This window comes from Ursus americanus, chromosome 7 (assembly GCF_024610735.1).
Source record: "Ursus americanus isolate L20-20 chromosome 7, mUrsAme1.1.p, whole genome shotgun sequence".
NCBI lineage: Eukaryota > Metazoa > Chordata > Mammalia > Carnivora > Ursidae > Ursus > Ursus americanus.
The window spans coordinates 67,120,416-67,143,274 of NC_142133.1; the positions used below are offsets into that span (position 1 = coordinate 67,120,416).

Sequence of the window (22,859 nt, forward strand, 5' to 3'; positions counted from 1 at the left end):
GCCGCCCAGTGCCGGAGCGCGGGGCCACCGGGGCCCCTCCGACTCTCGCCCCCGCGCTCCTCTGCGCCCTTCTCCTCCTTCCCCCAGCGGCCCGCGGGGCTGGAGCGGGGCGCCCTCCCCACCCCCCAACTCCGGGACGCGCTCGTCGAGAGGGCGGTGACTGCGGGGAGGGAGGGGCGCCGCCCGCCTCCCGGGGCCTGGAGCGCGCGTGGCCCGGGAGCCGCCGGCGCCGCGCGGGGACTCGGCTGGCTCCGCTCGGCGCGCGGGCGGCCCAGAGGATGCTGGCGGGCTGCCCTGGCCTCGGCCCGCTCTCCCGCCCGGGAGGGCCCCGGGTGCGCCCCTAGCCGCGCCGCCGCCAGCGCGGGGGCGAGAGGGAGGGGTCCGGCCGCGCAGCGAGCCGCAGCCTCAGGGGCGGGCGCCCCTGGATTTTCCAGCCCCCGCCGCCTCCTCTCTCATGCGGCCGGGCGCCCGCGGATGCTGAGGGGCAGCCCTGAGCCTCTCCCTGCCGGATCCAGGGCCTGACGGCGCGGGGCTAGCGCTCGGGCCGGGGACCGGGGACCCGGGCGCTGGCGGGGCGGCGCGGCCCCCGGGCGCGCTGAGCCCTCCTGCCCCCGCCCGCCACACGCGTGACCCAGCCCCGCAGCCCGCTCAGGGACCCGCCGGACCACGCGGCTCCCGAGTTCCCGCACAGGTAAACGCAGGGGCAGGCCAGCCTTCCGGAGGGCAGGTAGTGCCCCGAGGTGGAGAGCCCGAGCCGCCAAGGGTTGGGTGGGAAAAGGAAGTAAACAGAAGGAAGATTCAGGAATCCCCGGGATGGTTCTGGCTGCTCTCGGGCACGTTTTATCTCCACCTTCTAAGGCTTGGGCCTGGCGGCGTTTTAGGTGAGGAAGTCAGGGACTGAGGGAGAAGAGAGGACACAGAGACCGACCTGGAGTGCGAGGGATGGAGAGGTGGCCAGCCAGGGACAGGAAACTGGCGAGGACAGGAGTGTGTGGGGGGGGGGGGGGGCTCGGGCGGTGGCGTGAGCGTGGGGGCGGCTGGAGAAGGCCCTGGTCCTGGGGCTTGTGCCGTAGCGATTCTCTCGTGAGGGGTAGGGTGGGTCCTGAGAAACCCCAGACAGGAAGGAAGGGAGGTGTTTCTACTTAGCGATGTCCCTCTAAGTTCCAGATGATCCACGCTACCTGTGCCCTGGAGATCTGCTCTGCGTTGCTGCGGGAGGTGGCTGGCCCTCCGTGTTCCCCAGCTCTCCGAGAGCCCTGGTAGGTGGCCCATTCCAGAGTCCTCCCTCGGTTCCCGGTCCACTGGGCCAGTAGAAGCAGACAGCAGCCAGGATGCCGAGGAACCAGGGCTTCTCCGAGCCTGAGTACTCGGCTGAGTACTCCGCCGAGTACTCGGTCAGCCTGCCCTCTGACCCTGACCGCGGGGTGGGCCGGACCCATGAAATCTCGGTCCGGAACTCGGGATCCTGCCTCTGCCTGCCTCGGTTCATGCGGCTGACCTTCGTGCCCGAGTCCTTGGAGAACCTGTACCAGACCTACTTCAAACGGCAGCGCCATGAGACCCTGCTGGTGCTGGTGGTGTTCGCCGCGCTCTTCGACTGCTATGTGGTGGTCATGTGCACGGTGGTCTTCTCCAGCGACAAGCTGGCTCCCCTCCTCGTGGCTGGGATGGGACTGCTGTTGGACATCCTCCTCTTCGTACTCTGCAAAAAGGGGCTGCTCCCGGACCGGGTCACCCGGAAAGTGGTGCCCTACCTGCTGTGGCTACTGATAACTGCCCAGATTTTCTCTTACCTGGGCCTGAACTTTGCCCGAGCCCACTCGGCCAGTGACACGGTGGGCTGGCAGGCCTTCTTTGTCTTCTCCTTCTTCATCACGCTGCCGCTCAGCCTCAGCCCCATCGTCATCATCTCTGTGGTCTCCTGCGTCGTGCACACACTCGTCTTGGGGGTCACCGTGGCCCAGCAGCAGCAGGACGGGCTGAAGGGCATGCACTTGCTGAGGGAGGTGAGTGCCGCCTCCGGTCCCACCCAGGGGCTTCCCTTCCCACCAGCTCTCATCCGGGGTGGTGCTGGATTCAGGGATGGGATGGCACTGTTTTCTTTGCCCTTGAGTCAACACGTGTCGGGGTGGGAGGGGGCGCCTTGGGGGCTCTCAGCTGCTTGTGCAGGAAGACCATCTCTCCCTTAACCCCCTGGCTTTGCACTACAGCTTTCTGTGCTGGGCCTGAGGGAGCGAAGGATGTCAGGACATTCGGCCTCAGGGCCACTGTGTCACCTGTGTCCAGCCCAAGTGGGTGGCAGGAAGGCCCACGAGGCCTGGTCCCGGGGCAGCAGTTGTCCCAGCCATTGTCCCAGCCATTCCCTGCCCTCGATCTCCTTCAGAAAGACCTCTTGTGGGGAAAGGAGCTTCCTTGGCTTCTGGTCTCCAGCCTGTCCTTGGCTGGTTTCAGCAGTTGCCTAACTTGTGTGGACACAGTGCCCCTCTGTCCAGTGGGGACTGTCCGCCTGCCTGTGTGGTCGTCACCGAGATCAGCGGGAATGTGGGTGAGGACACGTAGGAGACACGAGGGTGTGACGGCCCTAGGTCCTGCTTGTGCCTTGGGAGCTCAGGGTGTGTGGAGGGCTTAGATGATGTGAAGTGTGGGGACACAAACGGGGACAGTCGTGCTGGCCACAGCGGTGGACGGTCTGCTAGTTCTTTGAGGATGTGTTTTGCTGGAAGGGGTGGAATTTTGGCCTCAGCTTCATTAAGAGCCTCGTGCTCCCACCAGGAGCCAAGACCCTGGCTAGGTGCTGAGGGGCTGAAGAGACTGGGAGGTGTGATTCTCGGCATCCGCGTCTACCCGGTAACCCATCTGGAGGAGTCGGGGGAGGGGGGCGCTTAATTCCCCAGTCTCATGCCCTACCTGCTCCCTCCTTCATTCATGAGCGCTGAGATGGAAAGGGACCTGGCCAAGGCTACGTAGGCAGGTGCAGGGGTCACATGCCCGGGGTGTCCATTTCTCAGCTCCGGTTTCCGTGATCTTCCTACTTCATCACGATGCTGGGTGCATCGCGGCCAAAGCCGTGATTCTTGTCTCTTGGGCTTGAGGGCCGAGTCTCCAGGGGCCCAGTGGTGGGGGAGTGGATGCAAGAACCCTGTGGGGCTTGTCCCGCTGTCTCCCACTCGGTTAGAGGAAAGCACAGGTTTTCTGTTTTGACTTTTTTCCGGTTCTCGGACCAAACTTCTTCCTGTTCTTCCATTCTGGTTTATGCAGTGTCCTTGCTCAGGGAGCCTGTGTGCTTTTGTTTGGCTGGAGCCTAGCCCTGGGCTGGTGCATAGGGACCGTGTGTACGCCAGCAGTTCCTTTTCTTCTCCCAATGCCCTGTTCACGTAAAGTGACAACCTGCCATTGCCGTCTTGACTTCTGGGTTGGTGGACTTTAGCGATGCTAAACCCATGATTGCTGGTGTCCTTTGGGCACTATTAAGAGGAGACAAAGTCCCCAAAAGATTAGGAAACAGGGAAAGAAATAAGTAAATAGAAGTTAACCATATTAGCATCCCAGGAGAGCATGGCCTTGACGTGGAAGCAGGGCCCTCCTTGTGGCTTTGGGAATGGAGGGGAAGGAGGAGGTGGCTCTCGAGGTCCGTTTGGGAGCCTGGGATAGAATGCAGGAGGCCCCGGCTCTCCGTGGGCTCTGTTCCAGAAGTGTGAGTCACTTGTTTGGAACTATGACTTTTTAAAAGGTGCCTGGGTTCCCAGGCCCACTCGCCAAAGTTTTCCTTAAGTCACAGAATCCCGCCTTCAGTATTTCTGGATGTGGTGGAAACTCAGCCCAGGTGTGTGTGTGTTGTGAGGACTCTGCATCCAGCTGTCCTCCAGGTGTGGAATGAAACAACAGTCACCTGCCCACTGCTCCCCTGGGCTCATTTTACCTCCTGAGTTGGGAGCACCATCAAGGGGAGGAGGGGCCAGGGGCACGAGGCTGGGGTAGCCGGATGTCCAGCTAGGGTGACACCAGGCATGTACTTCAGACCCCAGCACCTCCTTGCTTTTCTTTCTCTTCCCCAGAGCCTCCCCTTTTCTTTTTCTTTGCCCGTCACTCGTTGGCTGCAGCCAGGGATTCCCTCCTGGGCCTGTGGGGGGTGAACGAAGTTTCCCCGTTGGAAGCAGACACTGGATTTCGGGACTCGGAGAATGCTTCTGTTGCTGCTGCCTCCTCTGCACCCTTCATTCTCTTAAACCCATGCTCCACTCTAGTGGGGGTGGGGGGATGGGGCTCAGGGTAGCCTGACATGTCAGCAGCAAGCCATCTAGCCTGCCCCTGGCTCTTCTCATGGGAGGCAGGCAGGTTGGGGTTCTGACAGGAAGAGCAGGTGGAATTGGCTGTCGGACGGGGTGTGGGATTGGGGTGTTGCTGGGGCTTTATTAGTGAATCAGTGAATATTATTGAGCAATAGGTATGGGCCTTATAGCCTGCAGGGTCTGGGAATAACAGGAATCAGACGATCATGGTCAGAGACTTGGCGTGTAGGGGAGCTGGGGCTGGGGGGGTGGGGAGCAAGCTGTGGCTGGCAGGGTTTCCTCATGTCCCTCCCCTGGCCTGGGTCCTGACACCTGGCCCCACTAGGCCTCTTATGGCACAACTTGCCTCCTACTGCGCCCCCCCCCCCGTACTGCCCCCCGCACTGCCATTATGGTCATGTGACAGAGTAGGAGGGTGTTGAGGGCTGGTGGGTAAAGATTGGAGGGGGGACAGAAAATACAGCCAAGTTGATGGGGAGCATTCCTGAGGCCAGTGGCCATTCCTGAGACCCTTGACGCACCCGCGACCTGTTAGCATCTGATGGGGTTGTTAAAGCAAAGAGTCTGTGACGAGTTAGGGGCAAGGAACAACATTTGCAAAATACTCTATTGCTTTATTTCATAGCAGAAAGGCTATTTGGAAGCAAAATTTCCTGTTGGAATTAATAGCCTGTTAAGACCTTTACTTACAAATTAGAACATAATAGAGCTGTGGATGTGTAATTCATGTCACACGTACCAATGACCTAGTCCGTTCACCCCGTGAATGAACATTCAGCTCCGAGGGGCTGGAGGCGGCTACAGTAGGGGTGTTGTGAGAGGGGCTGATGCTTCCAGATGCCTTCATCAACAGGCTGGAGTTTAGGGTTCTATATAAATCATCCCATTTGATCCTGGATTGTTACTGGCTCCATTTGACCGATGAGGAAACTGAGGCTCAGGGAGGTTGAGGGCTGGTGGAGGGGCTGGATAACTGGGGAGGGTCACTGGTAAGTGGAGGGGGGACAGGACAGGACACATCCCAAGGCTTCCCTGAAAGCCCCTTTCTCTGGAATATGGGCCTCTGGACCTCTTCCTGCTTCTCTGGCTGCCCCTAAATGTCTTTACTCAGTGATGGTGAACAAAGATGCCAAGAGGGGGGAGGCCCTAAAAATATCAAAGGAGGCGCCCCTGTCTCTTCCCCTGGGTTTTGGTCACAAGAAGGGAGAAGCCTGTGATGGAATCTTCCTGGTGGGACTGTGGCAGGAGTATGAGAGAGGTGAAATGTGTTGCATTGGAACGGGAGCTGGGGAGAGTTGGGGCAGAAGATAGCAGGCGGGGGGGTTCTGAGCAACCAGAGGCATCGAGGTAAGAGAGGGGTGCAGGAAATGTGGAGGGGGGCAGCAAAGCCAGCCCCAGATCAGCCCTCTACCTCCATCCCAGAGTGGGGCAGAAACGATCATCCCTCCCCCGCCCCCCCCTCCGCCCAGAGTGTGCGGGGGGGGGGGGGGGCAGGTTTGAGGAATCTGACTAATAAGGAAAGGAATAGAAGGGGGATGGGGAGGCGTCAAATCCAACCTTGGAAGAACAGTCCGTTATCGAACATGTAAACCCCTTTGCAGCAAGTCACCCCCTCAGTCCCGTCCCAGGTCACGTTTCTCTGTGGCCTTTTTGGATCCTTCTCTCTGTGGAAACAGCTTTTCCAGTATGTCCTTGTCTTGCACGTGCGGGGGGCCCGGCCTTTCACCACAAGGCCTCACTGAGGTTTTGCCGCGAGCATCTGATCCCTCGTGTTTGTTTTAAATCTGCACTTTATCATTAGTGGGCTTTCCTGGAGAGGAAACCAGAGCCCAGCGCCAGGCCACTGGTGGGGAACTGGGTAGCAGTGGGGCCAATCAGACACCAGTGTCTGGGGCGCCTGGGTGGCTCAGTCGTTAAGCATCTGCCTTTGGCTCAGGGTGTGATCCCGGCGTTCTGGGATCGAGCCCCACATCAGGCTCCTCTGCTGGGAGCCTGCTTCTTCCTCTCCCACTCCCCCTGCTTCTGTTCCCTCTCTCGCTGGCTATCTCTCTCTCAAATAAAATCTTTAAAAAAAAAAAAAAAAGACACCAGTGTCCATGCTGGGTCTCAACTTGCCACCTGCCAGGCCCGCCTTGTGAGCGGTTCCACCCACGTGTGTGTGTGCACGTGTACACACACACCCTGCCCGGGCTTGGTCTGCCTGGCAGCCCTGGTGAGTGATCTTTGAGATGAACTTGCTAGGACTCCGAGGTTATTCTCGTCCTGAAGTTTCTTTGTGCAGTAAATCCCACTAGTGCTCCAACCCTGAATCAATATTCAGACCTTCCTCCCCACCCTTCTCCCTTCCCCTGTCCCCTCTCGAGATGCACCCTTGAAGGTAGGCTTCCGTGGGTGTCACCCTGACCAACACTCAGATGTGTGTGCTCGGTGGTCACGCCCACGTTCAGGGCCAGGCCCACTGAACACGGAGCGGGCACGGGGCCCCTCATTACTGAGCTCTTGCTGGGTTTCCGTTGAGGGGCTCCCAGCAAGAGGTAGATACTGTTTTCATTTTGCAGGTGGGGAAACTAAAATGTGTGATGAGTGACAGGACTCGTCCAGGGCCACATAGCTAGCAGGTGGCGGAGCAGGATTCAAACTCGGGTCAGTGGGATTGCAGAGTTCCTCGTCCTCTGCAATCATAAAAGAAGCCCTTAGATGATGTTTCCTCAGAACCTGTTGAAATAAAGTTCTAGTAGGATAGGATCCTTGGTTTCTTAACGCACAGTCCTTCGGAGGAGCGACGTGGTGGAGGCTGAGGGGTTCCTAGGGGCAGGCGTGGCACCGCTGATCAAGGAGCCCAGCTGTCTGGGGGTTGAACGGGGGTTGCACCCAAGAGCCTGCACGCTTCTGTGGCTGCCGGAGCCTCGTGACGTTCCGGGACTGCGTGTAACTGATGTGCGCGAGGATGACCCGCTCAAGAAAATACTAGATTACAGGTACAAATACGAGAAGATGGGGCACGGTATCGCATCCTCAAAACAGTTTTTGGTCAGGACTGGGTAAGAACAAGTTTGGATGTATGGTTCTCTAGGAAACTCCGGTGGGATGGCCTGTTTCTCAGCGGCCTTACCGCACACGTCTGTGTTCAGGGACTGCGTGTTTCACTTACCGTTGCCGTGACGATCTCAACATGGTAGCTTTACTGCCTCATGATTCTCTGGGTTGACTGTGCTCAGCTGGGCGTTTTTCTGGTTCAGAGGCACTGGCCGGGGTCACTCACTTGGCTGTGGCGGTCGACCGTCGGCATTCAGCGGACTGCTGGCCTGGAACGCTCTAGGAAGGCCTTACGTGTCTGGAGCCTTGGAGCTCCTCCAAGTGACCTCTCCGTGTGGTCCGCTTGGGCTTCCTCACAGGCGTGGTGGTGGTCTCTCAGAGAACGTGGAAGCTACCAGAGTTTTTTTTAGAGGTCGGACTGGTTACCATGGTCAAGGCAGGTCACAAGGCTATGCAGGATGCAAGATAAGGGGAAACTGATCCTACCCCTTGATGTGAGAGTGGCGTGTTCATACAGGGGGAGAAGGGATGGAGGGCAGGCGTCTTCTGAGGCTGTCCACAAACCAGGGGGGCACAGGGTGAATGCTGGGGAGGAGGGATGAAAGAAATCCATGAGTCTGGGTGGGGTACAAAAATGCCGTGTGACCACAGGATGCTTCAGAAGTTAGAGATGTGGTCCAGGGCAGGGCACGTAGAACTTTAAGGCATTGCTTCTCTGTGAAATCCATCATTTCTAAGATTTTTAGAAGGTTTCAGAAACTGCATTGCCCATAAAGAGACAGTGGCTCATAGTTCATTTATATGGGCTTTGCCTTGCCTTATGTTCTTGAGAAGAATTCATTCTCTTGTCACACGTGCAGACCCGCTCTATCCAGGGCACTGTGCCAGTTCCTGGGGAAGCTGTCCCTGCCTCCAGCCACCACCCCAGCACCAGCCCTGGTCCTTTTCTCTCCACGCATCAGCTTGATTGGCGGCCTGGCTCTGATGTTTGTATTCCTTTCCCAGGAGGTGGGAGTTTGCTCAGGTACGTGCTTCAGAAACATGTCGAATTTGTCTGTCTTAGCAGGTTGTCATTTGTTTCAAGGAGAGATTAAGACTGATAGAATTCCCTTTTAGCCCTTTGTGGTGCCTTGGCTGTGACTGTCACTCTATAAATGTTGAATACATTCCTGCTTTGCTTTTACCTTCGTTTCCTTCCTCACCGACTCAGGGAGAGTTTGGTAAATTTTTGGTTAGATCCAAGGTGGAATGTTCTAGTGTTAATCCAAGTGATTTGAGGATTTTTAAAAGCAAGATTTATATAACCTTTCAGGGGTGCTAATTGATACTCCTTTGCTGCTTGTTCAAGGAGAAAAGTTGCAAGGGTTCTTAGGAGCCCCAAAAATGAGTCCTAGATCCTGTTGGCCTAATTCTAATCTCCTCCTTGGACAAAAATGATTTGCATGAGATCCCATACAGAAGAAGGGTGGAGCAGAGTTGGCTCTCTTACCATCTCACCTTCTCTGCTTGTTCTTCCAGTTTAAGGAGAAACTTCATTCCTTCCAGCACTTCTCAAACATTTCATCAGGGCTGCGAGCATTGATCTAGTGAGAGTATACAGAGAGTAAAACTTGGCTCCTTCCCTCAAGGAGCTCGCAGGCTGTGGTACAAGTACTGTTAGTGAGGACATACCCAAGGAAACAAGAAGGCTTCTAAAGAGCTGGCTGTTGATCTGGGTTTTGAAGGATGTGTAGGAGTTTGCTAGGTGGAACAATGGGAATGGGGCTTCCCAGACAGAGTTATAGGAGTTTCTCACTTGACTGGGACTGGTGGGCATTACTGTGTGACAGGAGCATGAGCGGGTGAGAGGAGCTAGAGAGACGAGTTAGAAGCCAGATAGCAGAAGGGCTAAAGAATTTGGGCTTTATTCCTACAATGATGAAGTCCATTGAAGGAATTTAAGCAGGGGCAGATAGGATCTGATTTGCATTTAGAAGAATCATTCTGGTGGACTTGAGTGAGGCAAAGATTGATTAGGAGTTTGTTGAGGTCATAGGGACATGATGTCACAAGGGCTATCTAGCAACATGAAAACAGGCTGGAGAAGAGGAGTTCAGTTTGGGACATCCAAGTAGAATTATCTGATTATTCAGTGGGTAATTATTGAACACCAGGCCCCATTTCAAGATCTGGAGCTTAGAGACATCTAGAGTTCCAGATTTGGGAATCATCAGCATTTAAATGGCACCCATCTCTCTGGGGAGGGTGCGTTTTGCCCAAGGAAAATGTAGAATCAAGAGAGAAGAGGCCTTAGGACCTAGCTCTAGGGAGATAGTCAGAGGAGGGGTCCCCAGCACAGAGCATCCGTGCCCCACCCTGCTTCCTACCCAGGCCCCTGCTTATGTCTCATTTTGTGTCATCTGTAGTTTAACTTCTTGCTTACCAATATGGATGCCTCATTCCTTTTTTTTTTTTTTTTTTAAGATTTTATTTATTTATTCGACAGAGATAGAGACAGCCAGCGAGAGAGGGAACACAAGTAGGGGGAGTGGGAGAGGAAGAAGCAGGCTCATAGCGGAGGAGCCTGATGTGGGGCTCGATCCCATAATGCCGGGATCACGCCCTGAGCCAAAGGCAAACGCTTAACCGCTGTGCCACCCAGGCGCCCCTCATTCCTTTTTCTTATCTGATTGCTACAGCTAGGACTTCCGGTACTCTGTTGAATAAAAGTGGCAAGAGTGGGCATTCTTGTGATGTTCCTGATCATAGAAGAAAAGGTCTCAGTTTTTCACTATTGAGAAGGATGTTAGCTGTGCATTCTTCACGTATGGCCTTTATTACATTGACATATGTTCCCTCTGAACCCACTTTGAGAGTTTTTATCATGAACAGTTGTTGAATTTTGTCAAATGCTTTTTCTGCGTCTGTTGAAATGATCGTATGACTTTTATCCTTCATTTTGTTGGTGTGGTGTATTGTGTTGATTGATTTGCAGGTATTGAGCCATCCTTGCATCTCTAGAATAAATTTCACTTGATTGTGGCAAATGATCTTTCAAATGTATGGTTGAATGTGTTTTGCTAATATTTTGTGAAGGATTTTTGCATCTGTGTTCATCAGGGTTATTGGCCTGTATTCTTTTTATGTCATGTCTTTGGCTGGTTTTGGTGTCAGGGTAATGCTGGCCTCAGAATATATTTGGAAGCTTTCATTCCTTTTCTACTTTTTTGGAATAGTTTGAGGAAAATAGGTATTATCTCTAAATGTTTGGTAGAATTCTGTGAATCCATCTGGTCCTGGACTTTTATTTTTTGGTAGTTTTTTGATTATTGATTCAATTTTGTTACAAGTAATTGGTCTGTTCAGGTTTTCTTTTTCTTCCTGATTCAGTTTTGGAAGATTGTATATTTCTAGGAATTTATCCATTTCCTCTAGGTGGGCCAATTTTTTGGCATATAATTTTCCAGTGTTCTCTTATAATCATTTGTATTTCTGTGATGTCATTTGTTACTTTTGTTTCTGATTTTATTTGGGTCCTTTCTCTCTCTCTCTCTTTTTTTTTTTTCCTGAGGAGTCTGGCTAAGGGTGTATCAATTTTGTTTATCTTTTCAAAGAACCAGCTTTTTTAGTTTCATCGATTTTTTTTTTCTTCCAGCTTCTGTCATTTCTGTTCTGATCTTCATGATTTCCTTCCTTCTACTCACCTTGGGCTTTGTTCTTCTTTTAGTTCCTCTAGGTATAAAGTTGGACTGTTTGAGCTCCCTCCTGGCCATTTTCTGTCTGATGCATCTTCCTTCCTCTGATCAGGTTTTTAGCTGTTTCCTCCAGCAAAATTCCTCTTTGTGATTGCTAAGAAATTTCCTTTGATTAATAATGAAGGCTTTTCCCTTTCCTCTCTTCAAGAACACTTTCTGTGTTGTAAACAGAACAGAAAATGACATGTTTAAGAAGAAATCCCAGCCCACCTGTTGCCCCCATTCAAAACCCCAAAGTAAGCGGACTGGATTTGAACCTTTGCAGGGTTTCCATGGCTGTGGTTTGTTGTTCCCATGTCCTTTCAAGACTGGTCCCTGTGACATGTAACTTGGTGCGGGCCGAGGCAGGTCTGGCAGCAGAAGGCCAGGCAGCTGCCTCTCCCAGTTCCCGGGTCGGCTCTGGGTGGGCTTCTTGGCTGCCCCTGGAGGGCTGTTTTTCCCACCCAGTGGGTGACTGATCCCCACGGGCCAAATTCTGAAGAGACTGATTGATAAGCCCAAGGCCTGGTCACCAACGTGATGGTGGTAGGTGGGCCCTGCCATCCTCCCAAGGAGGAAAATACGATGTATGTCTGTTATTTGGTACAAGTTTACTGCAAATTCCTAAGAAACCAATTCCGTACTTTCCTGAAGGGGAATCTGAACAAAGAGCATCGCGTGGTGCTGAGGGTGGGTCGCCCTGCCAGGCTGCGGCTGGGAGCTGCTCCTGCTGCCCTCAGGCCCATTTCCCAGTGTTGGATGAGTCTGTTAGACACAGCCTCCCTCTGATTGCCAGCAAAGGGACACAATTCCCTCTTCAGCTCTTTTTTTGAACTCCTACACGTGATTATAGTTGATCCTTCATGAGCACTCTGGAAAACACTACCCCCGTCCGTCCCCCCCCCCCCGCCCCCCGCAAATTGGGATTGCAGTTTATACTGCTCGCCTCTGGGAACAAATCTGGGACCCTGCCTCTTTATTTCAGGAAGGACCCAATGTAGCGTGGTCATTTTAGGGAGCATTTCCTCTCCCTTCCATAGTGTCAGGTTTCCAACCCCGCTGACCTCTACAGTTATGAACTAGCATAGGGACCTTGGGAACCTGGCCTGCCAATGAGCTTTCTGCTTCCAGAATCCATAAAGGCACTGGCTTCACTCTCCTGACTCAGGGTACCTCCCGGCTCCCCAGCTTACCAGCTGTGAGCTCTTAGGTACATTATTTAATCTCTGTGTAGCGTCTACCTCGGTGAAGCGCGTGAGTGCAGAGGTGAAATGCACTAGCCCGTGTCCGTGGCCTCGCCGAGCATCGCTGGCGCACCGCCAACACTAGCCACGCTTGCTGCCCCGGCTGGCGCTGTCCCTACTCCTGGCTCCGATGGAGAGGAATTCCGAGCAGCTCGGGCCAGTCCCAGGGGAGAGAAGAGCTGCTCCATGTGCCAGATGTCTGGAGGGCATCGTGGTTGGGTCGTTGGACACTTAACCTCCCCTTTTTGGGGGGGGGGGAGGGGAGCTCGGCCACCATTTTGTTGTTGTTGTCGTCGTTGTTGCCTTATAAGTGTAGGAATGTGCTTTTCAGATGAAGTTTCCCATAAGGACAAAAAATACTGTACTTTTGATGCAGGGTTTTTGTTTTGGGTCTTGGTTTTTTTGTTTTGGGTTTTGCGTCCTAGCCGTGGTCTTTCACTTAATATCTTTCCCTATTTGGAGAGGAATGAATTAAGAGTAGGTCATGGGCAGGGAGACCCAGTGAAGAGAATCTCCAGAATGGATTTGGACTGGAGGCATATCAAATATAGTCTTCCATGAGGCATGTGGTGCTTGGTTTCTTTGTTGAGAATGCAGGGGACCCTGGGGGCTGTGACGTCCCACCTGCTCCTGGGTGGCCTCGCTTTGCTCCTCTCCACCAGCATCAGTGCTACACACCTCACGAGACTTCTCGCTGGACTTCAGGGTGGAAAGGATTGTGGGGCTCACAGTCCAGCTTGCAGGCTGTGGAATCCCCCACCTCCTCTAGCCTTTGCTTCTGTTCCTCTGGGGAGGGGGACCTCCCTTTCCTTCAGAACAGCCTAATTGGTCTGAAGATGCCGTTAAAACTAGTTACAAAGGACATTTACATAGATCTTTAAGAAACTCTTTATCCGCTGAGTGTCTTTAGTCCTCATACCTACTCGGAGTTGATATTCTTGTCTCTGGCATTATCTCTAGAAGAGAAGAGGGAGGAGGGGCATGGGGTAGATGAGTGCCCAGGACCACCCAGTGAAAATGCAGTGTCGGCTCATCTCAGGTCTTCTAGATCCAAATGCAGTGGAAGTGCTCTTACCTGATGAGATTGGGACAGGTGGCTGGTCCGTGAATGTGCGAAGTTCTGGCGATCGTGGCCACCCAGCTGTGTGCCAAAACACAGCCTGTACGCCGAGAGGAGTGAAGTTCACTGTATGTGAAAAGGAATAAAAGCAAAAGCTGGATGGGTGGTGGTCAGCAGATGAGCTCAGTACGGGACCTTCCGAGCCGCGACGCTTCTGCCGGAGCGTCTGCGCGGTGAGGGCGGGCTCAGATGGGCCATAATGGAGCATTGGGGTGAAAAGGAATGTTCCGAATCATGATGGTGGATGTAGTCCCTTAGCTGTATGCATTGTCAGCACTGCTCAAAATACACACTTGCTGATTGTAAACAAGAATGCAATGCGGTAGAATTTTTAAAAAGTCAGTAAAATCCAGAGATCACGAAGCAATTATACATGTATAGATACATTTATATGTGTTTAACAGTATTTTAATTGAACACACTTAGCTGTATGGTCGCTTGCTCATCTTTTGTGGAGGGAAAGATCTTTCCTTTCCATCCAGGTGCCCTCCCTGGTGTTCCGTATAGCTAGGATATGTCGTCTGTAACTTCCAGTTTCCTTAAAAGAGGTTTAAAGTCAGTTGGAAAAAATCCGGGTACAGAGTTTTAGATATATTTTTTAAAGGTTTTATTTGTCAGAGAGCACAAGCAGAGGGAGAGGGAGAAGCAGAAGCAGGCTCCCCACTGAGCCGGGAGCCTGATGTGGGGCTTGATCCTGAGCCAGAGGCAGACGCTTAACCAACTGAGCCACCCAGGGGCCCCCAGAGTTTTAGATTTTTTTTTAAGAAATGAGAACGGTTTTTTGTTTATTTTTCAAGATTTTACTTATTTGACACAGAGTATAAGTAGGCAGAGCGGGAGGGAAAGGGAAGACTCTCTGCTGAGCAGAGAGCCTGACGTGGGGCTCTACCCCAGGACCCTGGGATCATGACCTGAGCTAAAGGCAGCTGCTTAACCGACTGAGCCACCCAAGTGCCCCCAGAGTTTTAGATTTTTAGGACTTTCTTTTGGCCAGATTTTTGCTGGTATCTTGCTCACTTCTAATTTGTCAGCAGTTTCTTTTCGCTGCTCACTCACAATTTTTCAAAGTATTCACTTTGCTTTTCTTAGAAACAATCGCCTTTTTTTAAAACTCAAATTTTTATCTGTTTAGGTTATATTTAAATTATGTAAATATGATACAAAAAAACAGCTGACATAACCAGGTTTGGGACTAAACACAACTGCCTCTGGAGGAACGCTCCAAAAGTTGGAGCGGAAACACGGGAGCGAGGGTCCTGCCAGCTGCGTAAGGCCACTAGGTTTTAGAGAGGGACGGATGCTCTTGACTCATCTGGAATATTGGTTCAGAGCAATATTGTCCTGCTTTCCTGGCCTTTCTATCTGAGCCCCTTCCTTCTCTCTCTCAGCGTCTGTTCCTGGTTGTAGTTGACGCAGAGAGAGGAAGTGCACCTGCTTCTGTCTGACAGATGTCCCCCTGCCTTGCTAAGAGCCTGCCCATCCTACCTTGTCGCGGGACACACGTCCTAGAGGCATAAATTCTTCTATAGCTCTTCTTTAAGATTTGGTGGGGAGGGTGGTCTCTACTCTTGGAAAATTAAAGTATCAAACCTTCATGAAAAAATTATAGTCTCCATAAATATTTACTTTAATGTAGAGAAAACCACTGCTGCGTGGATGGCGGGACAGCTCTGTGGAGACTGCTAGAACATTCCCCTGCCTGGCAGGTTGTGCTGTTTAAGGGAGTGGGGAGAGGCAGAGGAGCCCTTCCAAGCGACCATTCAGCTGGGGACTGTTGCTCACAGCTGGAGGGTGTGTTTGCCAACCTGGGCTGCCCGCGCCTCCCCGCCCCTGGCCACGACCCTCTGCAGCCTGCACGCCCCTATGCTGTGTCCTTTCTCCGTTGCTTCTCTGTTCCCATGACACTGCCAGAACAGCCTAGATGAGCATGATTTCCAAGTTCACCAGAGCCTGACCCATCCCCTTCTTTGCCCTCTTTTCTTGCAGGGATGCTGCGTGTGGTATTGATTACCTGGACTGTGTAGTTTCATTTGTATGTCTGCTGATGGGCATCTGTTGTCCATCTAGCCAGTAATTTATCTTTTCACTCAGCCAAACACCTATAGCTCTGATCCATGTTTGCACAAGTTGCTGGGTACTGGGGCTACAGAGACGAGTAACCTCGGGTCCTGCCTACGAGGAGCCCCAGCTTGGTTGATCTACTTAACACCAAAAAAATCGTCTGAATATGGGCATGGCACAGAGCAGTCCCTCCATAAATATTTGTTGAATGTTGATGCATGAATTATTAGGTTGAATCACATAAAATCACCAATATGCGACCACTTTCAATCTGGAAAAAAAAAGAAAGGCAGTTGCATTTCATATGGCTCAATCTAATATGAAAGTGACAAATGTGCCCACTACGGAAAGCCCAGAAACTACTAAATAGTATAGAAAAATATTACTCAAGGATGTCTACTGGTAACATTGGGCCCCTTTTTATAGATCGATGGATATGAAGATTGATTTTCCTGTGTGTTGTGTGAAGTGCTTGTTGTAAGCAATGATTCGACCCAGGCAGGAGTTATAAAACGTAACAGTGAAAGCCCCTCCCTTTCCACCCCGTTCCCCTTCCCATAGGCAACTATTGCTGAGTGTTTGGGGTGTGTACTTCCAGGGAGCTTTCTATGAATTTGCATATTTATGTGACTATATGCACATATAGGATGGAGAGGTTATTTATACTCCGTGCTAACACCCACATGCTCCTCTCTGTCAACCGATTTCGCTCTCAAGGTGGGGACATACACCTGCGGTCTGCCTGCGGGTGGTCCCGCCCCAGGTCTGCATTGGTGTCTCTCGTGTGCAGCCGAGGGTGAGCCAGGCTGGTCTGGGAGCTGCTCCTGGCCGCCTCCATGTGACCCAGCACAGAGGACGCCATCTGGGTCCCCCTGAGGAGGAAGCACAGGCCCAGCCCAGCATCCCGGCCGCGGGTGGGGGTGCTGCCGTTCGTGCTGGCACCTGCTGTGGCCTTGGTTTATTCACTGGGACGCTCAGAGGCACCCAAATCAACACAGATCAACTTGCAGGGCCAAAGAGAAGGGGAGGCAGCTTGTGCAGAAGGAGGCAGAGCCAGGAGGACGGAAGCCGGGCGAGCAGCTGGACACCCGGGGCTCGGTGCAGCTCAGCGAGCCCTGGGCCTTGGCTGGAGAGTCGGGGCTCTGTCGTACCCACATTTCTGGCAAGTGCTGATGTTCTTTGTGTTTCTGATTTTGCCTGTTTCACCAGTGTTTTGTCTGGGGACAGGGGTTGAGTTCAAACACTGGCCCTCTGAGGGTGCTGGGGTCTTAGGCGAGCCATTTGATGTCCCAGAGGTTGGTTGGCTCTGCCGTAAGTGAGGAGGATAGAGGGGCACATACCTGATGAGTAAGAGCGGAATGCAAGGCCAGATGCTGGGGTCCAGGGCTGGATCTGTCATTTGTCAGCTCTGCGGTCTTGGTCACATTGCTTAGCGTGGTCTGTTCCTTCTTTGTTGAGCCTCTGAATGGGGGACCACAGGCAAAGCTCTCAGAGCAGCGCTTGCCTCATAGGTGTGCTATGATGATGGTGACCGGCCCGCTGGGTGGTGGCAAGGAGTGTATGAGATGACGAGTGAAAGTACTTTGTAAATTACAAAGCCCTATTCACGTGCAAGGGTTGCTCCATGTTTTTCTGTAACCATGTTAAACCAGAAAATGTATCCCTATTGAGAGGTGCTAAACTGCATTTTGCTCAAGTGGAATTTACAAATTGGGCTGAGTTGAAGTTCGCATCTAAGAGGATCTTGTTCCTGCTGCTTTCTGTCCCCTACTTCCCGTGTTGCTCTGCCAGCTGGGGATGGCCTGGGAGCTGTTACTGTTTCCAGAGAGAAAATGCCGAGTCCCAGAGGGGAAGTCACTTGCCTGAGGTCACACGAGAGATGGTGTCACAGCCCCTATCTGGAGCCCTAGTCTCCTGGCTCCCTAGCCAGTACTTCTACCCCCTCAAAGAAGGGAGCCGATGAACACGTGACAGCTGCTTATGTGGCGATTCAGGGACCTGTCACAGGTACAGGAAACTGGAGGTGGGTCTGTTCGTGAGTGTCCTGTGTGGCTCTGTTCCAGGAACTTAATGTGGAAATGGGAGAGCTTCAGAGGGCTGGGGGCGGAGGGGTAGGTGGGCATCGGGATATGAGGTGACAGGGTATGTGAGGGGTTAATGGGGTGTTACGAGGAATTTATCCAAGAGGAAGGCTATTGAGTGTGGGGTTGTGTGAGGAAGATGATATGAACAGGAGGTGGGAATGGAGGGAAGGCAGGTGACCCAGTGTGGGCACATTTGAAGGGGATGGTCTGGAGTTCTGTACCTTGAAAGAGTTTCCAGTGTGAAACTGGGGTGGCCTCAGCCTTCAGATTTTTGCTGGGGAACTGCTCTTGGTTGCATGGTTAATCTTGCTTTTGTTTTCCCAATCTTGGGAATTGTTTGCTGCCCTGGGGCCAGGGCTCTCTCCTCAGAGATCAGGAGCGAGGAGCTGTGTGGTTTCCTGGGACGCAATTGCCTGCCTCGGCTCCCCTGGCTGTGTAGGAAGGAAGTCAGAGGCTGGCGTGGTTTTCTCGCCAACTCCTGAGAGGCTGTATTGAGAGAGACTGATCTGAGAGTAAATACCCTTAGAGGTATTTCCTCTGGCTCAGAATAATTGACTTAATCTGCAATGTGGCTCATTTTTCCCTTTGGAAATAGGAGAGCTGCTGCCTGACTTACTCCTTCATAAGATACTGTTGCTCACCTTCTCCCTCAGGAAAGTCTCCTGTAGGCACGTTTTGATATTACTTTTGCTCCCATGATAGACAGCAGGGTCCAGCACCTTTCCTTCTCCTCGGTATGAGGGTGGGGCTCATCCCAAATTGACTGAAAGGATGTCCTCAAGCCCTCAAAGGGCCACCATGACACATAAGACTTGTGAGAGTACAGAGAAAAAAAACCCAAAAAATCTTTTTGCCTCGATAGGCAGAGGGCTCACGCTGAGGGGGCCGTGAAGGGCAACTTCCACTGTGAGCTCTATATGAAGAGGCAGAGGCAATTTTTGGTGAACAGTGGTCTAGGGGAATAAACATATATATTAACAGAGATCCTTTGGAGAATTGGGTGAGATAGTAAGAGAGAAAACTAGAAGGTAATTTTGGATCTGAAGTGGAGGACCTAGACAGCTATTTGAGATAGCCTTGACTGCCACCTGTAGTCAGTGGGGAGCAGTGCAGTCCCAGAAGGAAAGACAGAAAAAATATTTGAAGTAATGTCCAAAACTGCAAACCCACAGTTTAAGAAGCACAGCATAATTCAAGTAAACACAAAAACGAAAACTAAAGAGAATTGCATCTGGTTGCCTGGGTGGCTCCGTCAGTTGAGTGTCTGCCTTCAGCTCAGGTCATGATCTCGGGCCTGGAATCAAGTCCCATGTTGGGCTCCCTGCTCAGCAGGGAGTCTGCCTCTGCCCCTCCCTTCTGCTCCTACTCTTTCTCAAATAAATGAAATCTTTAAAAAGTCACATCAAATGCATCATAATCAAGTTGCTTAATGCTAGTAATAAGGAGAAACTAATAAAAACCGAAAGAATATGAAAAGACACATCACATAGAGAGGAAAAAGAATGATAACAGATGTCTGGTCAGAAATTATCCTAAGGCAGAAGACAATAGAACTGAAAGATAAAAATGGTCAATCTAGAATTCTATACCCAACAAAAATATCCTTCAGAAAATGAAGGTGAAATACTTTTTGGCGGGGGGTGCCTGGCTGACTCAGTTGGAGGAGCACGTGACTCCTGATCTCGGGGTCATGAGTTCAAGCTCCAAACGGGGTAGAGATTACTTAAATATTCTTTTTAAAAAACTTTTTAAAAAGGTTTATTTATTTTAGAGTGTGCACATGAAAGAGCATACGTGAGTGGGGGGTGGAGGGGCAGAGGGAGAGAGAATCTTCAAGCAGACTCCCTGATGAGCATGGAGCCTGACGTGGGGCTCGATCTCATGACCCATGAGATCCTGATCTGAGCTGAAACCAAGAGTCAGACACTCAACTGAGTGAGCCACCCAGACACCCCAGAAATACTTTTTTATAGACAAACTGAAGAGAATTCATCACTATCAGAACTATGCTACAGAAGAGGGAGATAAAGAAGGTCCAAAATCAATTATGCTTGCACCTTAAGTAGAAAAATCCAGAGTAAGAAGTGGGAAGCAATAAAAAAAAAAAATAACAGAAAATAGTGGACAAATAATAAAAATAATAAAAATCAGACTTTTTCTTTGAAAAAGTCCAAATTGATAAATCTGTAGCTAGATGATCAGGAAAATGAGAGCAGATACAAATTACAAATACCAGGAATGGAAGTGGGAACACGACTCTAGGTCCTACGAACATTAACAGAAAAATAAGGTTATTATTATCTAATTCCTATATGCCAACAAATTTGACAACTTAGACAAATCGAACAAATTACTTGAGAGATATAAACTACTGTAGTTGAAGAGTCCTATATCCATTAAAGAAATTGAGCTTGAATTTAAAAACCTTCTCCAAAGAGAACTCCAGTTCCACATGACTTCATTGCCGAATTCCACCAAGCAATTAAGAGTGAAATAATATCAATTCTACACAAACTATGCCAGAAAATAGAAGAGGAGGGAACATTTCCCTACTCATTTTATGAGGTTAGCATTCCCGGCTTCAAAACCAGAGAAAGACTACAGGCAAATAGCTCTCGTTGTGTATGTAAAAAATCTTCACTAGAACATTAGCAAATAAAACCCAGCAGCGTGTGAAAAGAGTAACACATAATGACCAGTTAGGGATTTTCAAAGGAATGTAACGTTGTTTTGACATGTTAAAATCGATCGATACAATTCAACATATTAGACTAAAAAGGAAAATTCATGATTATTTCAGAAAAAGTACTTGACAAAATTCAACACCCATTTATGGTAAAACATCTTAGCAAACTAGGAATAGAAGAAAATTTCTTCGATCTGGGAAAACGCAGCTCTGAAAAACCTACATCATATTTAATAGTGAAAATCTGAATCGTCTCCTAAGCAGGCTCGGCTTTCTGGGCCTGTGACTTGTGCTGTCTTGAAATTCTTGATATTATCTTTGACCTTGTGTTTTGTAATTGAAGTCTGCTGGGACAGTGGAACATGCCCATGTGCAGAGGAAATAGGCACAATACACGTGTCTTCCAATCTTTGGCCCATTTTCATGTAGTGTTTGCAGTGCTCCGACAGCATGAATTCGGGTGAACTCCTAGAGTCTGGGAGTTCAGCAAAACAAGTACAGAGCCGTGGCACGTCCACAGCTAAGTGGAGATCCTCACAACCCTGAGAGGCCATGCTTTCTGTTCAAACTAGAACTTGCTTCTAATGCAGAGAGAAGGCAGGGGCGCTCTAAGAACATCATCTCTTTATTACCCACGTTGCTTTCCTGTGTTAGCCAATCATTTAGTGCAGAAATTGATGGCCTAGGAGGAAAGTTAGAAACCATAGTTTCTTTTCAGGCCTTCATTCGTAAGCCAAAGGTAGACAGTGTTAGTAGGATGTGTGCGTATCAAGAAGTGAAATTACAAGTTTAGTTTTGTACGGTGTTTCCACTGTTTTGGTAAGAATGAAATACGTATACATACAGTACATCCGTGCTCTGAGATGCTCATCGTTTCATTTCAGTGTTCGGCACATGCATTAAATGCTCTTATATTTGCATTTAAAATTGGCATTGTACAATGTAAAGAGGGTAAAAATCCATGCTAATAATTTTAAAATTTAACTTAGACCAGTGTTGAATAAAAAATAAAAATCGCGACAAATCAAAAGACACACCACAGAGGAAAGGGCAAAGCTTTATATTTTAGGACCTTCACTGGCTCTTTTTTCCTGCTTTTTGAATAAGGGAACCTTCATTTTCCCTTTGCAGTAGGCCTCTAAGTTATGTAGCTGGCCCTGCCCCTCAGGTCAGGAACAAGCCAAAGAAAATTTGTTCTCACCACTTCTTTCATGAGGTCCTAGCCAGTGCAATAAAGCAAGAAAAACAGTCCTGCCAAGAAGAAAGAAATGAAACTGTATATTTTCACGTGATAGGGTCATCTATGTAGAAAATCCTGAGGAATCCTCAAAAAATCCTAGAAGTGAGTTTAACAAGTTTGGAAGTTACACGATTAGTATTAAAAGATCTATTGTGGGGGCACCTGGGTAGCTCAGTAGGTTAAGCGTCTAACTTTTGACTTCAGCTCAGGTCATGATCTCAGGGTTGTTGATTGAGCCCCATGTTGGGCTCTGTGCTGGGAATGGAGCCTGCTTAAGATTCTCTCTCTCCCTCTGCTCTCCCCCCACCCCACACCAAACCTGCTCTCACATGCACGCTCTCAAACCAAACAAAAAACATCTATTTTTATGTACTGGCAAAAAACAATTGGAAATTGAAAAAAAAATCCATTTAAAGTAGCATCCAAAATCATAAAATACTTAAAGCTGAATTTAACTAGATGTGTGAAGATCTTTATAGTAAAACTGTAAAGCATTGCTGAAAGAAATTGAGACCTAGGGGCGCCTGGGTGGCTCAGTCGTTAAGCGTCTGCCTTCGGCTCAGGGCGTGATCCCGGCGTTATGGGATCGAGCCCCGCATCAGGCTCCTCTGCTGGGAGCCTGCTTCTTCCTCTCCCACTCCCCCTGCTTGTGTTCCCTCTCTCGCTGGCTGTCTCTATCTCTGTTGAATAAATAAATAAAATCTTTAAAAAAAAAAATTGAGACCTAAATTAATGGAGAGATCGCAGATATTAAGATGTCAAATCTCTCTAAATTATTATAGATTCATTTCAGTCCAAATCAAAATCCCATCAGTCTTTTTTGTAGAAACTGATGATTAAAAATTTATATGGATACATAAATTAGAAAAATAAAAATTTTTTTAAAAAGGGGACATCTTTATGACAGTATAGTATTAGCCTAAGGACAGAATCCAAATAAGTCCAGAAATTAGCACATTTTTGGTTAATATTCAACAAAAATGCCAAGGTAATTCAATGGAAAAATGATAATCTTTCACCAGATGATACTAGAATTATTAGCTATCCATGTGAGCAAAAATCATAATCCATCCTTCACCCCACCTATAAAAATGAACTTGAAATAGATCATAGTAAAACTTATACTATAGAACTTTTAGGAAAAAAACAAAATCTTTGGGATCTTGGGTTGGGCAAAGATTTCTTGAATGGCGGTAAGTGTTGCAGCTAACCTCATTTTCCATGTGAGGAAGCTGGAGAGGGACGTTTTATGGAACCAGCTAACAAATGCTAGAATAAGGGCTTGTCGGGCCCCAGAGCCGTTGCTCATCCCACGGCATCACACTGCGTCCTCTAGGGCAGGAGAAGGGCTTGCTGACGAACAGTGGAGGTTCTTTGGTGTCCCTG

General features: G+C 50.1%; 1 protein-coding gene across 1 annotated transcript in view; it reads left to right on the forward strand.

The window, feature by feature from the left end:
• Positions 1-242: 242 nt before the first annotated feature.
• Positions 243-22,859, forward strand: part of ADCY3 (adenylate cyclase 3) — a 77,023-nt gene continuing 54,406 nt past the window's right edge. Inside the window, exons 1-2 of the mRNA XM_045809294.2 lie at positions 243-691; positions 1,162-2,006. Of these exons, the coding sequence (XP_045665250.2) occupies positions 1,332-2,006 (675 nt within the window). The 5' untranslated portion in view covers positions 243-691; positions 1,162-1,331. The remainder of the gene's footprint in view (positions 692-1,161; positions 2,007-22,859) is intronic.